Source organism: Eublepharis macularius, chromosome 1 (genome assembly GCF_028583425.1).
Source record: "Eublepharis macularius isolate TG4126 chromosome 1, MPM_Emac_v1.0, whole genome shotgun sequence".
NCBI classification, from domain to species: Eukaryota; Metazoa; Chordata; class Lepidosauria; order Squamata; family Eublepharidae; genus Eublepharis; species Eublepharis macularius.
Window position 1 is genome coordinate 231,555,669 of NC_072790.1, and position 22,700 is coordinate 231,578,368.

The window sequence follows — 22,700 nt, forward strand, 5'->3', positions numbered from 1 at the left end:
CAGGTGCAAAAGCATATTTATGGTCCCCGCCCGCCCCGCTCTTTTGCAGATGACAAAACCCAGCCTGTCTTTGTAAATTTGTATTTATTTATCCTATGGCGTTGTTTATGGAAATGCCCTTGATACTGATTGTACTCATCTCAAACTATGGTATTCGCCTTGAATCTCAGAAAGGTGGACTATGCATGACATAAACAAACAAATGGTGTGCTTAATTCAGAGAGTGTGTGCACGTGCATTAGACTAGATGAAGAGACGTCTTTAGTTTAGCAAAGAAACTGTGCCAATGTTACAGTGATGATGGTTCAATAGAAAAAAATAAGCAAATGCTTAGTTCTGTCACTGAAATCAGTGGCACTGCAAAGTGCTTGACTGTGTCTGGATCGCATGCAGAGGGCTTTGGACACACGAGCTTAGTTTACACCTCCCCCTCCCCATCAAGTTGGACTTTATTAGGTATCTGTTGCAAGGCTCCCCTGCTACCCAAATCTTTCTTCTTCCATCTAGAATTTTTCTATTTCTCTCCAGAAACACACAAAACTCACCTTCGCACTCTCCCTGATGTTTTCCCCCATCTCCCATCAGAACCCCCGGAATCAAACCTGTTGCCACTTCAGGGGAAAAATGATTTTCCAGGCAGTAAAGACGGCTCAAATGTTGGGCTCCTTTTTAGGAACCCATCTTCTGTGGCAACTTCCACACTTAGCTGCTTCGCCTTGAAGTGCTAGCATTTGTTCATACAACTGTTCCACAGACTGACTAGCTACCAACCTAGTTCAGTATATAGCGTAGCATAAGAATCGTTGTGGCATTTAGATTTAGGAGACCCAAGATCAAGTCCCCAGGCAAGCACAAAGTCCCAAGATCTTTGGCTGTTTTAGGAACAGACATGGCTCAGCAACACACGGTCTGCATCTAACACAGACCCAAATTCAACTGTGGGCATCTCCAATTAAAAGAAGTGGCAGGGGCAGCACATGCAGCGGTTGGGTTCCTTGTTACCACATCTGGGTCTTCCAAGCCTTAGCCCACTCAGCTGTTCAACCGTTAAATCCATCATCTAAGGTCACGACAAGGACTGAAATGTCTACTTTTGTCCTCCCCCTCTCAAAAAACCCAAGTTGGTCAGCCAAAATAGAAAACCAGATTGAAGGAACATGCTGCTGTCGGTTTTTATGAACAGATCTAGCCTTTAGGCTTGGCTTCAAGTAGAATGCCTAAGGGGGTCAAAGAATGTTAACATTTCTTAACATCTGCCCCTTTAGGCTCTGGATTTGGAAGACGTGAAGCCCCCTGCTCTCCCATGTGGTGGGGCAGATGCCCGAGTCTGAAAAAGAAGCTGGTAGATTCTAGATGCGACAGAATTTGTGACTTGGCTGAAAATTTGTGGGACACTGCTTCCTCTGCTCCGTAGGACTGCCTCCAAGATTCAAATTATATATTTGTCAATAAAATTATCTCAACGTTTCTGCTACTGCACTTGATTGGAAATTGTTTTTTAAAAATCTGTTCAATCCTCTTATAAACAGAACAGCGGTGTAACAATTGTTTAAATATTCTTGGCTGGGAAGTAGAAACGTAGGCAGGGGGTGTGGCTCAGTGGTAGGGCATTGGCTTGGTACGCAGATTCAATCCTCAGCATCTCGAGTTAATAAAGACCAGGTAGTAGGTGAAGTGAAAGGCCCTGATCTGAGACCCTAGAGAACAGTCCCAATCAGCAGAGATGATACTAGATCTAGCTGGACATGGGGTCTAAGTAGAGCATGGAGCAGGAGCCACTGGGTGTGTGGGGAAGGGAGGTAGTTGTGAATTTCCTGCTCTGTGCAGGGGGTTGGACTATGTGACTCTGGAGGTCCCTTCCAACCCTATGATTCTAAGTGAGGATAAGGGCAACTTCATGTGAAGAAAGTGCCTCTTCCCCCCCCAATCCCAAAGACACGCCCCCCCTGCCCCCAACACTCCTCTGCTTTCCTGCAACCCTGAGCAGAAAGAAACGAACCTTTACAAATGGGAGACTGATGGCTGTGCGCATTTTATTCCTGGATAAAAACAGTTATGTAAATTCAGATGAAAATTACATTGTCGTGGGGGATTCTTAGGTCAGCCGTGGGCAGTCAGGTCATTTTAACATTCTGAACTAAAAGAGTGGAGGGAGGAAGAGGTTAAAGAAAGGGGACAAAAGTTAAAGAAAAGGGGGCAGAAGAGAACTAGAAATAGCTTCCTACAGCAGTGGAGTTTCCCACTTCCATTCTTTGTCCATACACTTTTAAGAATCCTCCCCCCCCCTCCAATTTTCCACTCCCCACAGGCAACAGCATCAAACCAGCTGACCGGAAAAAGCAATGAGGTTAGACCCTGCAGCATCCATGTAAGGTACTGGCAGAGGCCATTCGATGGGCAGGAGTTGGTTCGGACTGCCCCGAAAGGGAGGTGAGTATTGGGCAGGAAGGGGAGTCTTGCCTGGATAAAAAGCTGGACAAAACAGGCAGCTGCAGCAGGATGCTTCTTGCATCACTGGAAGGAAGCTTGTGGCACACAGGGAAACGATGCACAGGATCCAACCCAATGGCAAACAACTGGAAGTTGCAGGCCCTTTTTCTAGGTGCATCGAAAAGTAACAACATTAATGATGTGGCTTTTAAGGTAGATGATAAAACATAATTCCAGTCTCATTTTAAGAGCCATGCCCTCAAATCGGGACATCTCTTTCTGTGCCTTTGAAGACTTCCCTCTCCCACCTGAAGCTCGACCAGAGACAGGCTCCTCCATTACCCTCCCCTTCAAACTCCCATGAGCACCAAAGCCAAGGGGCAAAGCTGCACAATGTTGGCATCCCAAACCAAGGTCCAAAAAAGAGTGTCCGAGGGCATTACAAGATGGCGCATCTCAGCTAGCGGCAGTTAACTGCATTGTCCTTTCCTCACTTTCTGCATAAAAAATAGCCTTTGGGGCAGGGAAACCAGACTGATATTTTCATGATTTTCAGGGGAGGGGAAGGAAGAGAAAGACAGCCTTTATTTTAAAAGCAAGCTAATCTGACACAATCATTTGGGTTAACTAGAAGTAAACACTTCTACTAACTAAACAGCCTAATTTGTGGGGAGGCAGAAGGAGGGAAGAAGTGAATACATGTCTGAAAATGGCCACTTGATGAGAACCAGAATTCCGTGTGCAATGCAGTTTGACAAGCTTCGGGAAGGGACCTCTCAATGGCGAAGAGGCTGCGCCAGGCTGGAGTTTGGGCTCTGTTTTCTTTCGATTTGTGGACTGCTATTGCGGGACAGGGGGTACCACCATGGCAGTCTCCTGGATAGGTCCCTGTATGGGAGATGATATCGGGCAGACTGGAAGGGCCACGTGGTGTTAGGAAGGCTGTGAGCCCAACAGTCTCTCAATGGCAGCATTGATGTCCCCACCGGTAGCGATGAGTGCCTGGAGATTGGCCTCGCGGTTGATGAAGCCCATGGCGTTGAGCTGCTCTAGCTGTTGCTGGAACCTCACTTCTGGGCTCTGCGCCTGCCAAGAGAGAAACGGACTATAGATGTTGCTAAAACCAGTCCTCGCTAGCAGAAGGCTGGCGTTACAAACTGCCCATTGAAGGAACATCACCTCTCCTGGATGCCCACTGGCTGCCACCAAGCTACCGTACATGAATCACAGCTCAGAGACAGAGCACACCCGTCATTTGCCACAAGATCTCAGGTTGTCTCCCCCCAACAGCTTTGGACTTTATTTTTTTTTAAAAAAGCATTGTAGGTAACAGGACTAGGAAATAACCATCTGAGAGCTGTCACCAGTGAAAACTGAGGGTTGTATCCATCAAGTCCTAGGTGGATCGATGTTCCAATACGGTACTCAAGGAGCTTTCCTAGGAGTATAGAGATGCTGCACTCAGAAGAGGGAAACTCATCCCCGGCAAGGAAAGAGCGCAGGCAACGTACTTGAGAGTTTGCGCTGGCCAACAGGTGGATCATGTGCTGCATCAGTTGCTGGTGCGGATTGCTGTCCCCAGCTGGAGAGGCACTGACAGGCGTCGAGGCGGAGGACATGGGGGTCTCGGGGATTGTGCTTCCTCCGGCAGAAGGTGGGGGGACTCGAGGCGTCCCGAAAGACCCAAGGCTGTGCAAAGGGAGACAAGGTCCAAAGGTGAGATGGCAGATGCCATGGAGAGGTTGACTCAAGCTGGAAATGTAGGAATCTGCAAAGGGCTCTCTTTGTGTTCAGTTACAGCAAATGCCAAAAGCGCTCATTAGTTTTTGGAGTGGGAGACGGAGAAGCCATTACCCTTTGTGCTTGCAGAGATGCAAGGAAGTGTCCACTTGCTCCTGCCTTTCAGCATGCCGTTCAATGAGTAAACAGGAAAAGGGGGCAAACCACAAGCATTTAGTTTGCATAATTCAAGTTTCTGGCAACTTATGATTGCCCTTCAATCCAGCACCGGAAGATGTTGGGGTACTGTCTCCAGCATAACATGAACGAGAATGATCTCTTTTTCCTGGCTCAGCTGCACAGAGAGCAACAAGCACTGACCATTCCCCCCCACACCCCGCTGAGCACAGGTTGCCCATCCCATATCTGATTGTGCTCCGCCACCCCACATGTGCTGGGCCATAAACTGAGCCGCTTCCAGACCAGAGCGAGCTCCCCGTTACCTGGGCACCAGTCCCGGGGCCTCCGTCTGCAGTGTCTGGAGCCCTTGCTGGATCTGGAGGAGGGCCTGCATGGCACGGGGGTTGGTCAGGATCGAGAGAGAATCAGGGTTCTGCATCTGGGGTGGCAAGGGTCAGAAGTCAGCCATCAGAAAGAGATGAAATGCTCAGATAACCGTTGTGCTGCCGACAGCCTCCAAAGCCTGTGGTTCTTAGCTACAAAGCTGCCATTCATGGCCAACCTCATGCAGCACTTTGCCACTAAAGACTAAACAATAGCTCCCCAATTGTTCAGAGGGCAATGCCCATTATTTTGGCTCTCTGCTAGGGACAGGTATCTCTAAATCAGAGCAAAGGGCTTGCATATCCACTACGCTTTTGGTTTCTCACACCCCTAATCCTCCAACTCTGCCACTTTCAGCTGTACAAAGAGCATCCGTTCCTGGAAAGGATCCTGGCCTGGAACTGCCTCTCCTCTCCAAATCACTTCTACTGTACAATTTTGCACAACCCCTTGGGCTCTCACCCCCCCTAACCAAAAATCAGTGACGTGCAGTTGCACTGGAAACACTCTGCTCGCCCTTATCAACCTCTTCCTCCAAAATGTAAGGGCCACAGACCCATCTCTTTGCTGTTACTCTAAGGCACCATACACAATGGTGGACCTACAGCAAATGATGCCCAAACTGGACAGCAGCATGCACCCATTTTAAGCTCCAGTCCCAGCAACAGGTCTTCCCCACCCCCATACAATTATCCAACAATGAGGGGTCTGCTACAGTGCACATCCACATAGCCAGCCGGTACCTGCTGTAGAAAGGCAGGGAGCTGGAGCCGTAGCTGCTCCTGGAGCGGAGGGTTGCCAGCAAATAGGGGAACATTCACCATCAACTGCAAGAAAACAGGAAAGGAAGGGGAGCTCTTTGGAGCCCTTGACCTACATAGCTAAGCACTGAATGAGGTGCAGTGGTTAAGAGTGAGACTAAGGAAGAACTAGATTCAAATCCCTAGTCTATCACCTGCCCTGACCTGGATGGTCCAGGCTAGCCCAATCTTGTCAGCTCTTGGAAGCTAAGCAGGGTCAGCCCTGGTTAGTACTTGGATGGGAGATCACCAAGGAAGTTCAGGCTCACTATGCAGAGGCAGGCACTGGCAAACCACCTCTGAACCTTTCTTGCCTTGAAAACCCCATGGAAGCCCTGTAAGTCGGCTCTGACTTGATGGCACTTTACACACACATTCTATCATTTAAACCTAATCTACTTTACAGGACTGTTGTAAGGATAGAATGAGGCAGGGAGAAGGCACTATGTATGCTGGATAAAAGACAGGATAAAAATTCAACAGATAGACTAAACAGCTGTTCTCATGCAGTGGAAATTGAACTGGTACAGAGGAATTTTGGGCCCCAGCGTTAAGGATTTCAAACTCCAAGCCTCATAATTATCTGAGAGAAGCAGCCTATACCACAACAGTTCAAAAACAAATCTGAACATTTGGGGTGTAAAGGAATCAGGCCACAGCTCTGTCAGTGCCTGGCCTGAAAGCACTTAATGGAAAGAAGCCCCGCTCAGCATCTGCCCAGTGGAGACGTCCAGTCTAAGTCTGTTCTGACTGCACACCCTGAACTTGGCAGCAGACTGTAATCTACTCACTTGTGCTGCAATGTCGGGGTTCTGGGCAAGCGTCTGCAGCATGGTACGCATGTAAGGCGCGGAGATCACATTCTGCATGAGCTGGGGGTTCTCCGAGATCTGCTGCAGGAGACCTTGCATCTCGGGGCTACTAAACATCCCTGCAATAGTTGTGAAAAAAAATGACTGTGAGGGAAGGGGGCAGAGACAAGTATCCAGTTCTGCTACAACCGTTGGGTAAACGCTCCTACAGCCCAAAACACAACCATGGGACAAACAGAGACAAGTCTCTTTTACGATCCTCATTCTTGCTGCTATCCAAAATAGAAGAGGGAAAACTCAAATTCCCAGCATGCAATGCTGCATATTAAGTACCGGGTATGGCAGCTACAAGGCAACTTCCTGGCTTGGGTTAGCAGTGTGGGGAGCTTGGACTTGGTTGCCAGAATGCTCCTGAAGCCTGAGGCCTCAAAAAAGGAAATGTGGCATAAGCAGAACTGCTGCCCCAACTGGGCACTATCAGCCCCTCGGAAAGGAGTACTGAATCTTATGGAACAGAAAGCAGCAGGAAATGGGAGCCCACAGGAGAAAGGGAGAGTGCAAAGAGGCACAGGCCAGAACTCATCCAGACCCCTCTGTTTTTAAGGAGCTAATTTGACCTGGATAGCCCAGGCTAGCCCACTGTCATCAGATCTTCAAAGCCAAGTAGGATCAGTGCTAGTTAGTGCTTGGATGGGAGACCACCAAGGAAGAGCAGGGTCGCTCGGCAGAGGCAAGCAACAGCAGAACACCTCCCTTATTCTCTTGCCTTGAAAACCTCAGCATGGGTTGCCATAAGTCAGCTGCAACTTGATGGCACTTTGCGCCGCACGCACACACGCACACACACGCAAGTTAGGCATCAGCTATCTGAGCACTGACACACCCAGCTGGTATTTCTTACTGTGGAGCTTCCGTTTGAGTTTACTGTATTTTTTTTAATGGTTGGAAACCACCTTGAGAACATTTGTGAATAAGAACAGAGGATAATATTTCAAACAGAACAGTGTGAACAGATTTGGTGGATCACTGCTGGAAGCAGGACGCTGGGCAGAACGGATGCTTCTGCTCAATCCTGCTCCCCATGTTCTTAGCGGTCTGACACCCTACAGCACTGTAAGGCTTCCCATACGAAGGTAGGAGCCAGCACATTCCAACCCGACAGGGCTCTGGCGTCCTTAAAAAGGAAGGCTTAGACCCGAATGCCCTTTGCCACCTGCAGAAGCAGGAAGGAAGGCCATCCCGGCAACTCCCCTCTCGCTGCAGACTCCCCCCACGCTGTTCTCGGTGATCCTCGGACTCTGGAAACATGATTCCAGGGGTCACAGCAGGGGGCAGGAGAAGGTGGGGAAGTTCACCTTCCTCTGTAGCAGTTCCTCTCTCATGAAATAAGATGCAAAAACAGAAATGCTTGATATTGTTGGCTGAAGTCAGAACCATGGTTTTGGGCCTGGATCAAGACTTATGCCAGCTGCCTCGAGTTCCATGAGAAAGGAAAGACTGAGTAACAAAAAAATAATCTCTCTCTAAAAAGCCATCTTCAACAAGGGACAAGATTTACCTTTAAAGCTCTAAATGATTTTTAAGTTCAAAGCGCCTGATATACAAGCTCTCCTCGGCTATCAACCCGTCTCAGCCCCAAAACTGATGGGAGAAAGCCTTTCCGAGGGGACATGTCTTGACTGCAGCGAGACTGGTGGACATTCCTGGCAGGGCCTTTTCAGCTACAGCCCCCCGTCTGTTAAATTCTCTCCCCCTGGAGGAGCAGCCAGTCCTGTCTTTATGGGCCTTCCAGATAAAACAAGAACTTTCTTGTTCCAGAAGGTCTTTGAGTTTGACTGACAGCATCATGCCTTCTTTTACTAAACACTTTGTTTGGGGTTTTATAGCCATGTTAAAATAGCTTCAGTTTTTTAAAAGTGTTAGAACTACCACAAGCCACATCATGAGGCCTGTGCCAGACCAAAAAGCAGCAGAACTGACTAAAGCAATGAACCACTTTAATTGCTAGAGTAGCCAAGCTTGTCTAGATTGGCACCACAGCAGTTGAATTCCCGCACCCAGGGCCTGTATTACTCATGTTGGGGTGCTCCTACCGGATCCCATGCTGGTTGCATTGATCCCCAAAGGGTTGGACAAAGTCGGTGTGCTCTGGCTGGTGACAGACCCGGTGGTCCCTTCACTGCTGGGTGCCTGGCTTTGAGAAGTGGCTGTCGGACTCCAAGGGTTGGGCAAAGGCTCCCTGTTTTCTGTCCGCAGAGGCTGGGGGGTCGAGCTGTCGGAGCTTCCGGCCAAGGTGGAAAACGGATTGTTGCCAAACTAGACAGGGAAAACACACTGCTGAATCAGCGCTCGAGAAACGATGCAAAAGCCCAACCTGAGGGTTCTGTGTGCTGCTTTCTACTGTTGCTGGCACCCCCCAAAGCAGCAAACAAGAAAAATCCAACTCACGATGACGACACTGTGACAACGATAAAAACGATGCAACATTCAACAGACGGTTAAAAATCCTATCCATGCCAAATTCACACAGATTGAACACAAGTTTCATCCCCTGAAAGTTCCAGAAGGCAGCAAGATTTTAATATGGTGCTCAAAAAATAAGCTGGCAATTTATAAAGACTCCACAGAGCCAAGACTAGCTTACCTGTTCCCTTGCAGCACTGAACATGGGCTCCTGAATGTCCGTGTACATTCGGCGCAAAGCGTTGTATCCTCCTGGGATACTCTCCAAGTTACTCAGAGCTCTGTCCTGATTGCGCATCATCTCCTGCATCATGGCTGGGTTGCGCGCCAACTCCATGGTCTTGAAAGAGAATGAGGAACAGAGGATTCAGGGAAAGCCCAACAACCCCTTGGGATTCTTCACTACAAGAATCCAAGTCCCAAGACTGGACGACCCGAAGGCCTGCAAGCATAGTGAGTGCACAGACATGGCACATTACTTTACTAAAAAGAATGCAGGCCAGAACTACTGAGATATTATCAGAAATTTGAAAACTCTGTTTTCTTTACAGCCTTCAAAAAGCAACCCATGTGGCTCACTGAAATAGCACCACGGGGTGGATTTCAAGGGTTGCGGTGTGATGAAACACAAACAGAATTCCAGCCTCCCTTAACAACATGCAGCAAGATGGACTTCAGGAAGAGGGGTCCAGAAGGATGTGAAGAGAACTGGTGCCAAGGGATCAGAAGCGAAGATGGAAATGTTCCCCGCACTCCAAGCATTTTGTGGGACAAAACCAAAAATAATGGGCCGGATCCCATTTTTCCATGCTGGAAGGGGGAAGTTCCACTGTTAATGAATGCATCTGCAGGATCTGGGCCACACCCCTTTCTGAAGAATGTAGCATGAGACAAGCAGCTCCAAACCATGGTTGCTACTAAACCAGGGTTAGCACAACCCGTGATTTGGCATGATGTCTGAATTCAATACACGCAGGTGGTCCTAGACAGTGGGAAAGAGGAACAGCCTGGCACCTGGCGCATAAGCTCTGGGTTGTTCAGCATGTGACTGATCTCTGGGTTGCGCTCCATCAGCTGCTGCATCTGAGGGTTGGCCATGATCATCTGCCTCATGAAGTCCGGGTTGGACATCATGTTCTGGACCAGGGGGTTCTCCATGATTTGGGACAGCATCTCTGGGTTGGACATCAGCTGCCGCTGCATCTGCTGCTGGAGCTCCATGAAGTTGGCCGAGCCCATCCCCAGGTGGCCGAGCCCAGCGATGCCCCCAAAGCCAGCTGAGAGACAGAGAAAAGGAGAGGGTTAAAGACAGGCACGAAGGAAGAAGAGTTGGCCACCATGACAAAATATGTAGCCCTGATCTGGGGAAACCCCCCACCCAATGACCCCTACTATAGCCTGGGACATTAACACCAAGGCTGGCTTACTGGAAAAAAGTCCACAGCAAAAGCCTGGTCTTGTTGTGGAGCAAACACAGTCGTTAAATAAACACTTGGGTAAAGCCTGTGTGGCATCTACAAAAGACAAAGGCTGCAGCTTTGGCAGGAGGCAAATTTTTCATAGGAAAGGAACAATAAGGTGGACACCTCCCACACACACATCCAGTAGCTCAAATCCTGGAATGCAATGGTACGTATGCAGCATGAGAGCACCTGTGGACCTTCAGTGGCATTAAAAAGCACTTCCTCTGGCCACCACCTGTGCTACGCAGGCCAGTGGGGGGAAACGGGTGTGTGTGTGTGCATGTCATGGAACACCAGCTTGTGACGTCACTTCTGATAAATGAAATAATAACATGAGGGCGATGCTCTAGGATTCGCCAGAACTATGGTTTAACCATAAAGTTCCTGGTATATCCTACAGTGCCTTCCTTGACAGCATGCTGAAACTTCCAGTCTTTCACTGTCAGTGACATCAAACTCAGACAGGTAACACCATTGCCTAAAGGGAGATCCTTCCGTACAGTATCTGAAAAGGCCAGAAATCGAAACCGAAGCTTTGGATTTCTAGTAGTCAAAACTCTCTAGTCCTCCCAATGCCCCGGTGGCCAAAAGGAGAAACCTGGCACCCAAACTGGCAAAGACTCACACAAGATGGAAGTGGCACCGCCGTGTGTCCCTTCCGTTGTTGGGCCTGGCGCAGCCCCTAACCCGCTGCTTCTCCGGCTGTTGCTCCCCGCATCCGAGAGCGTGTTGCTGGATGTGGAAGGCTGCGGCGGGGCTGCAGGAGAAGCGGGGGCGGCAGAGGGAGTAGCAGCAGCAGCAGTTGCAGTACTGGCGGCGGGAGCAGGAGGTGGAGGAGACGAAGCTGCGGCCACTGCTGAAGGATCTTGAGCCCTACGGAGAATGCCAAGTAAGAGGTAAGAGCGCCATCTGGAGGCAGAAGGAACACTGGTGGAGAGATTCAGCTCAGGCTCGGCAAACTTGGGATTGGGAGATAAAAGGTATCACTGAGAAACATTTCCTTGCAAAATGTGTTAAAAGTTTTAGGATTTATATTCAGAAGCACAGGGAAATTTGAATTTTGTGCCCAAGTAGTCCATGTTTTTGCAGTATGGAACTCACTGCCTCACACAGCTACTAGCAGAGATGGGGACTTCGTAAGTTTTTGAAAAAGACAATTCCTAACGTCGTATGAAACTTCTTTATTTTAGCCACTGGTCATAACAGCTGTAACGCTACACATATAAATGGTAAGAAACCCACAAAATGAACACCACACCCACAAGATGTTGCCTTTTCCCCAGGAGCCAACAAAGACACATTGAAGCTGAACTGTGGTGCATACACAAACATGACTGTCAGACTCTTCTTTAATTGCCAGACAGTGTCATGGATTATGAGCACGGCCAGGAAAGTGCCGTAGCATAACAAAGCACCTCCAACTCCTGACCACCTTTGGGAACTGCAAGGATTCCCAAACACTTATTTTACCAGCAGTTTTTTATTTTGCATTATTTGCTCTAATGTCATTTAAAAGAAAAATGGAACTGTAGACTAACCAGAAGCACAGTTCAGAGAATCACTTCCATTACAGGCATTGCTGGAAGTTATGCTTCATTATAATTTTTATTAAATTCCATTGTTTCCGCTAATTTTAGGGATTGGTCTTTTTATTGCTACTTGTTTATTGATGGTTGATTTGATGGTGTTAATATTGAGCTGTTTTGCTTTTTTGAAAACTACCTCAAGCTCAATTTTGGGATGAGGTAACATGGAAGCATTTAAGCAAATTTGTCTTAATGATGAGGAAGCGGAAGCTAACAAGCGATAACTGCTCAGCCCACTGGAACCAGCAGTACCAGGAGACAAACAGAACCATAGTGTCAGAGCAGCTGGCAAACTGAAAGTCTCTCTCGAGACAAAGGGCCTTTGCTAACGCACACAACAGACTAAATGGCACAGTTAGCACACCACTCACATTAACATGACACTCAACTTCACCGATAATATATCCTTCTTATGCATAAACCCCTGAGTCAGTAAAAACAATTATGGAGATGACTTGGGGGGGGGGGGAATCTGCGCACACCCCCAACTTCAGCTGATTTAACTGTCCCATGTTCCCAGAATGAACTTTCTTCTTACTTTTGCGGGGTTTTGATCACCAGGTGAACTGTTAATCCATCTTTTATCCCATGTTGATTCAATGTATCACCGTCCTTTAGAATCTTCCCAGCAAAGATCAGAACCAGCTGATCCTGTTTGGCTTTGAACCGCCTGGAAATCTCCTCTTTAAACTGGAATGGGAAGATTCGTAAAGTCATTTTCTTACCCCTCCAGGCATAAAAGGGCAGTCTAGAATACTTCTCCTGGGAATCAAGAGCGTTGGCAGACACACACACACACACACACCTCTGCACTGCAGTTACTTTGTTTTCCTGCCACCCCCAGCCAGGATAACTTCATTTAGCCCCTCCTTCCCCATACAGAAATCCCCTACTGAACATCTGTTTCACCTCCTCCTAAATTCCACCTCCTCTCCCTATCTTTCCTGCTAAACAGATTCCATTCACCCAAAGTCCCCCCCCCCAACATTGCTGTTATTATTAAAGGTAAGATCCTTGGTTCAGGTCTCATTTTGACCAAAGGTTCACTAGACAACCTATTTATTTAGCTAAGTTAATAAACCTCAGCTTCATCACACATGGGTCTGCTTTACATGGTTGAGATGGCCCAGGTAACATGCAAAGAGCTTTGGGTCCTCCAGAAAACTTTCAAGTATTTATCAGCTGGTTATTGGATGAGAGGCCTCCAAAGAAGACCAGGTTTCCAGAGGCAGGCAATGGCAAACCACTGTTAGTGTCTCGCCTTGAAAGTCCCAGCGGGGGTTGGCTAAAGTCAGCTTTGACTTGATGCTGCTTTCCACCCACATGTACACTACACCTCTACTACAGCTCCTCAGGGCCTGGCAAAACACTCCCTGCTTGTTCCTTTCTTCATTCTGTCCTCCAACAGCAAACCACCACCCCACAGATTGATTCCTAACCCCTTTGTTCTTCCCCCACCTCTACCAACCAGCGACTTGTCCTCCACCTTCTCCATCTTTGTCCTCTTTATCTCTATTTGCATTTACAGTTTTTCTCAGATATTGTAAAGCTAAATTTTACGCGTTCTTATGTGGAGCCTTCTGTTTCCTACAGAATGGCTCTTTTTTGCTTAAGCAGCCAGAAAGATAAGAGCGAAGAGTCTTGGTGGGAATGTTTCTAACTGAAGTTGAACGTGACCTGAGGTTTTAGAATTTAATCTTGTCTGTTGACTATTTGCAGGCACCCGTCCTTCTCTTCTCACGACCTCCAAGGGGAGCCTCTCTAAACTTGGCTTGTCTGTCCTCACCGCCACCACCCTGAACAGAGCCTCTCTCCTTCCCCCACGACCTGCCCAGCCTTGCCCCGCTCTCAAGCCTTCTCCCAATAACCTCTTTCTCTCCCCGCCACCTTCCTGGCCTCCATTTGCCTCTGCCCTGAAGCCTCCCTGCACCCAAGACCCTCCACGCAGCAGTTCCCCCCACCCCACCCCAGGCTCCCACCTCTCCCCCCATCCTCTTGGCCGCCAGACTGGCTCATCCCTCCCCCTTCCATCCCTCTTCGCTCAGCCTTTCCAAAGAGGCTCCGCGCAAGCCCGGGCGAAACAAAAGCCTCTCTCCAAGCCCGCAGGCGCCGAAGGCAGGCGCTCCCCCGCTTCGCACCCTCACCCGTCCAGCCCCGCCTCGGCCCTTCCCCTCACCTCCTTGACGGAGACGCGCTCGCCGGTGAGGATCTCCTCCTTGTCTTTGGGGGTCTTCACCATCACTCGGATGAGGAGCCCCCCCGGGCCGCCCTCTCCGCCCCCGGCGGCAGCGCCCGCGCCCGCGCCGGCTTCGTTGCCTCCGCCCTCTCCGCCGCCGGCCGAGCTGGAAGCCGCCGCCGAGCCGGGGACGCCACCGCTCAGCTCCGCCATCTTGGCTGGCCGGCCCACCGCCCCCTCGGCCGCCTACCAACCAAACCGCCGGCCGGCTACAGACAAGGAGGAGGCAGAGAGGCCCCCCGCCGCCAGTTTGCGACCATAGAGGCGAGATTCCCGCCCCTTCGCCACTCTGGCCAATAGACATCGAGGGAGCGGCGGGGACACTTCCGACTCCCGCAGAAAACTTCCGGCCTGAAACAGGAACCCACCGTTTCCCCCTCCCTCAGGCTGGTGGCGCTCTAGGACTCTTTGATATGAAATCCCTCAGCCAACCGCCTGAAGAAGCGGGAGAATACGGAAGCTGGGAGCGGTCATAAAGTTGGCTCCCGGTGTGCGCTCGACGCTCTAGCGCTTTGATGCTATTTTTAGTGAATCACACTGGAAGTTAATTGGCCACAGGAACTACTGTCCATAAAAAATTACATTTCAACAAAAAAACATATGAACATTAAATAGGGATGCTAACTCCAGATTTTAGAGGGGGGGGAGCTTGGGCAGCGAACTCGGGATTAATGCCGTAAAGTCCACCTTCCAGAGCAGCTATTTTCTATAGACTAATCTCTGGTAATTTTGCGAGGTCTCCAGCCCCCTGGAGGTTGGCAACCCTACCCATGGTGCTTCAGCCATGAGGGTCACACACCAATCTGCCCTCGTAGTAAGCAGAAGCTCTCAGTAGACCTGAGACATATATGCAACATTAGATATAGTAAAACTGTAGGTTAGAAGACATAGCTATATGAGAGCCAGGCTTGATACTCTATCTTGAGCAAAGTTTCCTGTATAAAAAATACAAAAGGAGACCCTTTTGCCTTTTCTCTATTTTCTGCATTTCTGCCTGAGTAGGCTACAGAACAACGCCCCCCCCCCCAGCACATTCCAGAGATGCAAAATAACTTGTAATTGCCTTCTCTGCCTGTTCTCTAAGTGTCAAAGATTAGATAAGGTTGAGGCCTCATGGATTCATACTAGCAATTGCAACTTGATTGCCTTGTAAGGCTCCAAAGGAAAGATGTATGTCCCATCTCCTGTCACTCATCGAGGTACTTTTAGATGCAAATATTACAAGATCAAGACCTTTGTTTCAGAAATGTTTGGGAGATCACCTTCTACAAGAACCTATATCGCCATATGGGCCAGATATACAATGGTGCTTGTCGTGCAATAAAGGATGGGAACAGATAAACAATTGGCCTTGAGGGAGGGCACATTTCCGCTGAAGTTATTTTATTGATACTAAGGTGCTAGTTGTTTATCATATGAAAGACCAAACATTCTTTCTACTGGCACCTCGGTACCAAGCACCATTGTAAATCTCTTCCATATAGTGATATAGGTTCTTGTAGGAGGTGATCTCCGAAACATTCCTGGGATTTGGGGTAGCGTCGTCGTTCTAGGCCTCAGCAGCTCTATGGTAGTAACCCTATAGGCCTGAGTGAGAAATTTGGTGCGGCAAAAAGTCCGATTAAAATCCCTTAGTGCCTGTAGTAGCCACCACTGACAGATAAAACGACATAAATCTGCTGAAAATAAAATGCATCGCTAGGCCTTGCCACCTTTGTGGTGAAAGCCGATCGTTTGGATTGGGGAATGTGTAGCGTGAGGAGGGAGTTCCGTTTTAAACCGGAAATGACTGTGGGGCTTGCCATCGCGCGTTCCTCTAGTCCTTTTTCCATCTCTATGGTAGCTCACCTCACACTCCCTCAACCGAGCCGCTTTGCCCTTTTTAACAAAGGCAACCGGCCCTTCGGCCGGGAGGAAAAACCTCAAGCTAGCGGAGAGCGAAGGGGCCGTGAAACGATAGGCGAAAATTGGGTCCTTGCGACACCCTCAGGCTCCTCGAGGGAACTACAGCCTTTGGGCGGAAAGGGTTGTGCAGGCTGAAGGGCGCCTGACTCTAAAACTACAACTCCCGGCATGCTCGGAAATTTAGAAGCGATCAGCTGACGAGAGGAAGGTTGCCAGCCGCAGCATTTCCCCTTCAGTTTTGCGAGAAGGTTTGCGATGCTGCGCCCCAAAGCCTTGACCCAGGTGCTGAGCCAGGCCAACACGGGAGGCGTTCAGAGCACCTTGTGAGTAGGGGTGGGTGTATATCAGGGTCCAATTAAAGACAAAATCCCCCGTTTGTAGCTCTCCGGCTCTGAAGAGGCTTCACAGAGCAGGTATGGTGGGGGTTAGACTTAGCCGTAGGGTTGCCAGCCTCCAGGTGGTGGCAGGAGATCTCCTGGAATTGCAACTCATCTCCACAGACTACAGGGGTCAGTTCCCTGGAGAAAATGGCTGCTTTAGAGGGTGGCCTCTATGGCATTATACTCCCCTGAGTTCCCTCCTATCCCTCAAGCTCCAGCATTTCCCAAACTGGAGCGGGCAATCCTAGACTAGTCACTTCAGGTAACCTACTTCACAGGATTGTTGTTGAAGATAAAATTGGTTTAGGGGTGGGTGGCCAGGTGGGAAAAGTGTGAGTGCTACCCTGGGTTCCTTGACAGAGAGTGAGATAAAAACAGAATAGACCTTGAACCTTGTCTGTCTCCCCCTCCCTACTTCACGTGTGTGTTTTTTAAAGTTTTTTTTCAAGTTACTCATGACACCCCCTTACACAGTTTTCAAGGCAAGAGCTGAGCAGAGGTGGCTTGTCTTTGCCTTCCTCTGCATAGGAACTCAGGTCTTCCTGGGTGGTAGTTTCCAAGCAATGATGAACTCAGGCTAGTGTTCAATATTTCGGCTGCTATTCTGTTCTAAAGTAACTGGTAAAACAAACCATACTATCATGTCCCTTAGATGTCCTTTTTAATATATATATATTTTTTCACCCGTATGGCTGCAATAGCTAAATAGAACTTTTGTGTTCGGGAGTGACAAGATGCTGGGAACAAACAACCAGGCAGAGTTCTTGCCTCTATGCCCTGATTGTGAGCTTCCCAGCAGTATGTGGCTGACCTCTGTTGGAAACTGGATATGGAGCTGAAAAGACTTTTGGGTCATTTGGTCATCCAGCAGTGTTATTCTTATTGGGCCAAAATGATACAAGCTGCGCAAGGCAGTTCTGTCTCAAAATTTACCTCTGGTTTGACTCTAGAAATCTTTACCCTAGTCTCTGAATCCTTATTGACTCAATTTCTCCTATATTCTGAACTGCTGGCTTTTCCCCACAGGCTTCTGAACAATGAGGGCTCTCTCCTTGCATATTCTGGTTACGGAGACACAGATGCCAGAGTCACGGCTGCCATTGCCAGCAACATCTGGGTGGCGTATGACAAGAATGGCCACCAGGCATTCAATGAAGACAACTTGAAGTTCATCCTCATGGACTGCATGGTAAGTATCACAAGCTGTTTTCAAGATGTGCTCTGCCGTTGACTCCCAGGGAAGCCTCGGGCCACTCAGTGCATTCCCTTTCGTGGCCAGATCCAAAAATATGTCCAGAAATGCATGCATTTAACAAAAGCTGCTCTGAGTTTCTGTATGCAACAACGTGGTCTGGGGAAGGAATGGTTGAGGGGTTGGCGCTGCAAGCCCTTCTGGTCTGCCAGGAGCCTTTTAAAGGGGGAGGCTGGTATCCGGGGGTGGGTGCAGAGTATTTGGCTTTAATCTGTAAGGGTTTAATTATAATTTGTAAACTGCCTTGAGCCAAGCGGAAAATAAATAAAGCAGGAGTAAATAATAATAAACATTCAATTTATATACCACCCTTCAGGACAACTTAATGCCCACTCAGAGCAGTTTACAAAGTATGCTATTATTATCCCCACAACAAGCACCCTGTGAGGTGGGTGGGGCTGAGAGAGCTCCAAAGAACTGTGACTAGCGCAAGGTCACCCAGCTGGCTTCAAGTAGAGGAGTGGGGAATCAAACTCGGCTCTCCAAATTAGAGTCCCGTGCTCTTAACCACTACACCAAACTGGCCCTCTTTTAAATATTGTAAATATTTCTATAAGTTAAAAAAAAGCTCTTGAGGTGCTAGAATTTTTCTCTATGCATTAAATAGTAATTTATAGAAGGGATGGAAGGCATTTTTTAAATCCATACTGTAGAACTTTAAAACACTGTGGTTGAAAACTAGGGGTGCAAAGAGGGTAAGTAGTGGGAGATATCTTTTGGAGAGCGCCCACTATTTCTTGGAGTTATTCCAATCCCAATAGCAAACAGAAAAAGGTGCAGGGAATAGAAATTGTAAACATAAGAAAGAGGTGCTTGGTTGCTAGCTGCCTCTCTCAGCCTGTTCTCGATTGCCATTCTCTTTCTCTTTGTGGGCACAAAGTGCCATTAAGTCTCAGTCGACTTATGGTGACCCCTGCTGAGGTTTTCAAGGCAAGAGACTAACAGAGGTGGTTTGCTGTTGCCTGCCTCTGCCTAGTGACCCTGGTCTTCCTTGGTGGTCTCCCATCCAAGTACTGCAGCTGGCTTTTCCTTATGAATTGCAAAGGGTGGGAGGAAGTCTCTTAAAGTAAGGCCTTGGGGCTTCCTGAATTAACTGACTCTGTTGCACCTTTTGGCACTGCTGCTGTTCCTTCTGGCTCCCCCGCCCCTTCCAGCTTTCTCCCCCATTGGTGAGGGAAGTCTCGGAAACTCGTAACTGAGCTGTCACATGGCAGGGCTGCTGTCCCATGGTGAGTGTAATGTGTAGCCAGGTTCTTAAATAACAGGCCTGACAAGGTGGGATGATGGTCATCTATCTCTGCGGAGCCTAACAATGGCCAGTGATGGTGAAGTGAGCATCACTGGTACCATAAGAGAGAGAGGAAGGCTGCTTTCGTCATAGTGCCTGGCAACTAGGTTGCCCCAACGCACACACAGCACAGCTAGCATTCTTTGAAGGGCTGAGGAATGCAGAAAGTTCCACAGATAGATACAGCACCCATTCTCACAGTGTCCGGCTGCTTTGGTTCTCTGAAGTGAAAGGGGGCCTTTCCCAGTTGGAAAAGAGCAGCAGTTCTGGGGTGGAACGTCTGCATGCTCTACAGTTTGCAAATTGTAACATTTAATTCACGCAGCTTTTACTGCATTTCCTTATGTTCTTTCTCCCCCCCACCCCAATAAGGAGGGCCGCGTTGCAATCACCAGAGTTGCCAACTTGTTGCTGTGCATGTATGCCAAGGAGACAGTGGGCTTCGGCATGCTGAAAGCAAAGGTAAGGTGCTCCTTAGCGGTTCTGGGGCCCTGTCTCCTAGTGCGGTTATTGGAATGGGGATGTAATGATTAGTCCAGGGGGGTGCTGTGTTGACCTTTTGCAGCCAAGCTGGCAAAGAACTTTGTGGCGCCTGGAAGGCTGTCCGCTTAACTGTGGCAGAAGTTCAGATGCTCTGGGCTCTTCCCTCCGTTGGCAGAGGAGGCGGCACGCTTCCCAGCTAACCACAATCTGGGATCGGCCTCTTCCTGGGGTCCTGGGTCCTCCACACTCCCTCCTTCCCTCAGTGGGGCAATCAAAGGCTTCTGCTTTTGAAGCAAATCATTGTTAGTTCAAAGTGGGCAAAAGACTGAAGTGCAAGGAAAGAGCTTGTGGCTTTCTGGCTGAGAGGTGGGGTGGGGTGGGGGAGAAGAACATGACAGAAGTTTGACTGGAACTTGCATCTTCCACTGAACTGGATTAATTGAGTGGGGAAAGGAGATACTCCGCCTGGTGTCGGGGAGGGGCTGGGGCTTAGCGCAGCTGCTTGGCATGCTGAAAGTCCCAGGTTCAATCCCTGAAATCTCCACTGGGAAGGGTCAAGTAGTTGGAGGTGTGAAGGATCTTAACCCTGAGAGCCACTGCCTGCCTGCGTAGATGCTACTGACCTTGATAGGTGGTCGGACTCAGTGTATGGCAGCTTCTTGTTTTCCTATGGAATTCACGGCCATCAGATGTAGCAGTGGCTGCTAGCTCAGATGTTTTAATGAATCTGACACTATTAGCCGAGGTGGTTAAGTGAAACCTCCATGCTCAGAGGCAGTATACCCTCGATGGTTGGAGACAGTAGTCGGGTGAGGCTGTTGCCTTCCTGCCTTGCTCTCGGGCTTCCGGGAGCATCCAGCTAGCCACTGTGGGGAAAATAGGATCCCAGGTGAGATGGCCCTTTGGTCTGATCCAACAGAACTCTTCTTAGGTTCTTATGTTCAAACACAAACGATGGTTTGTGCTTTTCTGTATATACTAAGATATTAAATTGTCGCATCTCGACGCTGTGGTAGATCCCTGGCGTTGCTGTGCAAATGTATTTCCCTCCCTTTATCTGCATCTGAGCTTTGCTTAGAAGTGTCGCCACAAGACTGCTGCGCTTCATGTTTCATGGCCTTTTGCTCCACTCCATACACATGCAAATCTGCCAGCGGAGGGTAGCGCTTCACACACTGGATGAAACGAACTTGGGATCACTGAAGTTTATACTGGAATAAGTCTGGCGTCTCTCTTTTTAAATAACTTGGACTGCCATGTTTAGTCAAGTAGTCAGTGGCTTGTGTCCAGCCCCTCCGTCTCAAAGAATTAAGGGCACTCCCACTTCCCTCTCATTGCAGACCCCCACTTTGCCTCCAGTGGTGTTCCACTGAAGGTCCGCTGGACCCCCCCCCCCCACCCGCAGAACGAAATCTGGGGAGCCCCTGTGGGCTGCAGTGGGAGGGAGAGGCAGGAAAGCCCTGCTCAATAAGTTTCTCTCCACAAACAGACCTCCTTGGGTACAAACTAGTAAGCTTACTCACGGGAACCTTTTGAAAGATGAAAATGGGGCAGATTATTTTTAAAACAGTTATTTGAAACACAGCTCCTGTAGCTATCTAGTCCTGGTTTGGGCTAACTGTCGATTAGAAGCTGAAATAATAATAATAATAACATTCAATTTATATACCGCCCTTCAGGACAACTTAATGCCCACTCAGAGCAGTTTACAAAGTGTTATTATTACCCCACAACAATCACCCTGTGAGGTGGGTGGGGCTGAGAGAGCTCCAGAGAACTGTGACTAGCCCAAGGTCACCCAGCTAGCTTCGTGGAGGAGTGGGGAATCAAACCCGGCTCTCCAGATTAGAGTCCCGTGCTCTTAACCACTACACCAAACTGGCTCTTTTGTCTCAGCTATGACCAGTACCACCCACCAGTGACTTCACTTGAGTGCACCAGTGAGCCGCAGACTGATCTAGAAATGGCACCTCCCACCTTGTAACTGGAGTGGGCTTTGGCCTTCTTTAGAGAGGTCGGGAGAAGTGAGTGGCCAGCTGCCTCCAGAGATGAGATCAGCTCTAGGTAGGGAGGAATGGAGCGCTGGCTCCTGGAGCAAGCTTGAGTGCCCCAAAGGCACTCTCCTGTGAAGGAAGGATGAGGGAGGGACAGCTAACTGTCAGACTGCCAACCAGAATCAAGCAAGATTTGGCCTCGACTTTTAGTTTGCAATATGAGTTACTGTTTTGCATGGAGCCTTTTCATATAGAGTAGTGCATTTTCTCAACTGCCCTCACCCCAACCTCAGTCAGAAACTGTGGTTTGTGCTGCTCTGCATATACCTGGCAAACCACAGCTTAGAATTGTTTGTGTGCTTTTATTTCCCCCTACACACACACTCTGTCAGTTCTACCCTTGGTATGTTCACAGCTGCCATTTCTGTGCAGCGTTTTCCTGAGGTAAAAAGACAGCAGAAGCTATTTTTTTTTGTAACTTCAGACATTACACCAGACCGAGGTATGATGGAACCCTACTTCACACCCTGGTTTCTGATTCCGGCTTGCCGGTTTCCTTTACCCTGTGTTCTGTGAACGGAACTGGTGCCTCCACCTTGCAGGATTCCTGAATTAACTGCTTTCTTGCTCTCTTCCTAGGCACAAGCTCTGGTCCAGTACCTGGAAGACCCGCTCACCCAGGTGGCAGCATCATGAGCTGTGGAGCCAGACAGAGGGGGGAAAAGGCTTTTGGGACTTTCCTCAGCGGGAGCCTATTTCCGAAACAGACTTTCATACAAGATAAACCGGGTGCTTGACGGGGGTTTTTGGCTTGCAGACTCGGCCTCCTAGCAATACTGTGGATCACACTGGCCATCTGTATTATATGTCTTTCAAATAAATCTAAAACTAAGGTGGGAAGAGAATAAAAAAGCTGTGTTTATCAGCTTGAGTCATGTTTATCTTAAATTAGGGGGGCAGGAACACCTTGAGATGATGAGGTAGGATTCCCAACACATCTTTACTGGAGCTGTTAACTGTAAACCAAAGTTTCATGAAAACTCATAAAAGATGACAAATGACACCAAACGGATTGCCTTCTTAATCTGAATGCAGAGCAGTCAACTGAGAAACTTTCAAGTGGACCAGGTAGTTTTCCTTCTGTGGAAGGTGACCAGTAGGTGGCAGTGAAGGCTTGAAAAGAGAGTTCTTTTGGTTTAATTGTGTTTGGGCAATTCCCGTAAGTCTTGCCAGCCACCTGCCCTTATTAGTCTGGCTCAAGAGCCAAATCCTGCGTTATTGTAACAAGCGTGTGTTCCCGAATTTGTGGCGACTGAGTCGATGTA

General features: G+C 48.8%; 2 protein-coding genes across 2 annotated transcripts; one reads left to right on the forward strand and one right to left on the reverse strand.

Annotated features, from left to right (window-relative positions):
• Window positions 1–2,013: 2,013 nt before the first annotated feature.
• On the reverse strand, window positions 2,014–14,375 carry UBQLN4 (ubiquilin 4). Its single transcript, XM_054992188.1, has 11 exons — window positions 14,014–14,375; window positions 12,376–12,527; window positions 10,877–11,124; window positions 9,803–10,065; window positions 8,970–9,128; window positions 8,419–8,641; window positions 6,305–6,444; window positions 5,457–5,540; window positions 4,653–4,768; window positions 3,942–4,119; window positions 2,014–3,516 (listed from the first exon to the last, which is right to left on the reverse strand). Exons 1-11 carry the CDS (start codon window positions 14,224–14,226, stop codon window positions 3,364–3,366), a joined length of 1,929 nt encoding a protein of 642 aa, XP_054848163.1. The 5' UTR covers window positions 14,227–14,375; the 3' UTR covers window positions 2,014–3,363.
• A 1,540-nt stretch (window positions 14,376–15,915) lies between these two features.
• LAMTOR2 (late endosomal/lysosomal adaptor, MAPK and MTOR activator 2) lies at window positions 15,916–22,300 on the forward strand. Its single transcript, XM_054986103.1, has 4 exons — window positions 15,916–16,301; window positions 17,385–17,547; window positions 19,271–19,360; window positions 22,015–22,300. Exons 1-4 carry the CDS (start codon window positions 16,234–16,236, stop codon window positions 22,069–22,071), a joined length of 378 nt encoding a protein of 125 aa, XP_054842078.1. The 5' UTR covers window positions 15,916–16,233; the 3' UTR covers window positions 22,072–22,300.
• Window positions 22,301–22,700: the final 400 nt, after the last annotated feature.

What these genes read in the sequence shown, in the direction of transcription:
- UBQLN4 (XM_054992188.1), bottom strand. Translation starts at nt 14,226, where the DNA reads ATGGCGGAGCTGAGCGGTGGCGTCCCCGGCTCGGCGGCGGCTTCCAGC. An exon ending in GTGATCAAAACCCCGCAAAA is followed by an intron (nt 11,125 to 12,375) that starts GTAAGAAGAAAG and finishes CATTCTCCGTAG; the next exon opens with GGCTCAAGATCCTTCAGCAG. An exon ending in TGGCCAGCGCAAACTCTCAA is followed by an intron (nt 3,517 to 3,941) that starts GTACGTTGCCTG and finishes CTCTCTTGGCAG; the next exon opens with GCGCAGAGCCCAGAAGTGAG.
- LAMTOR2 (XM_054986103.1), top strand. Translation starts at nt 16,234, where the DNA reads ATGCTGCGCCCCAAAGCCTTGACCCAGGTGCTGAGCCAGGCCAACACG. An exon ending in GGAGGCGTTCAGAGCACCTT is followed by an intron (nt 16,302 to 17,384) that starts GTGAGTAGGGGT and finishes TTTTCCCCACAG; the next exon opens with GCTTCTGAACAATGAGGGCT. An exon ending in TCATCCTCATGGACTGCATG is followed by an intron (nt 17,548 to 19,270) that starts GTAAGTATCACA and finishes CACCCCAATAAG; the next exon opens with GAGGGCCGCGTTGCAATCAC.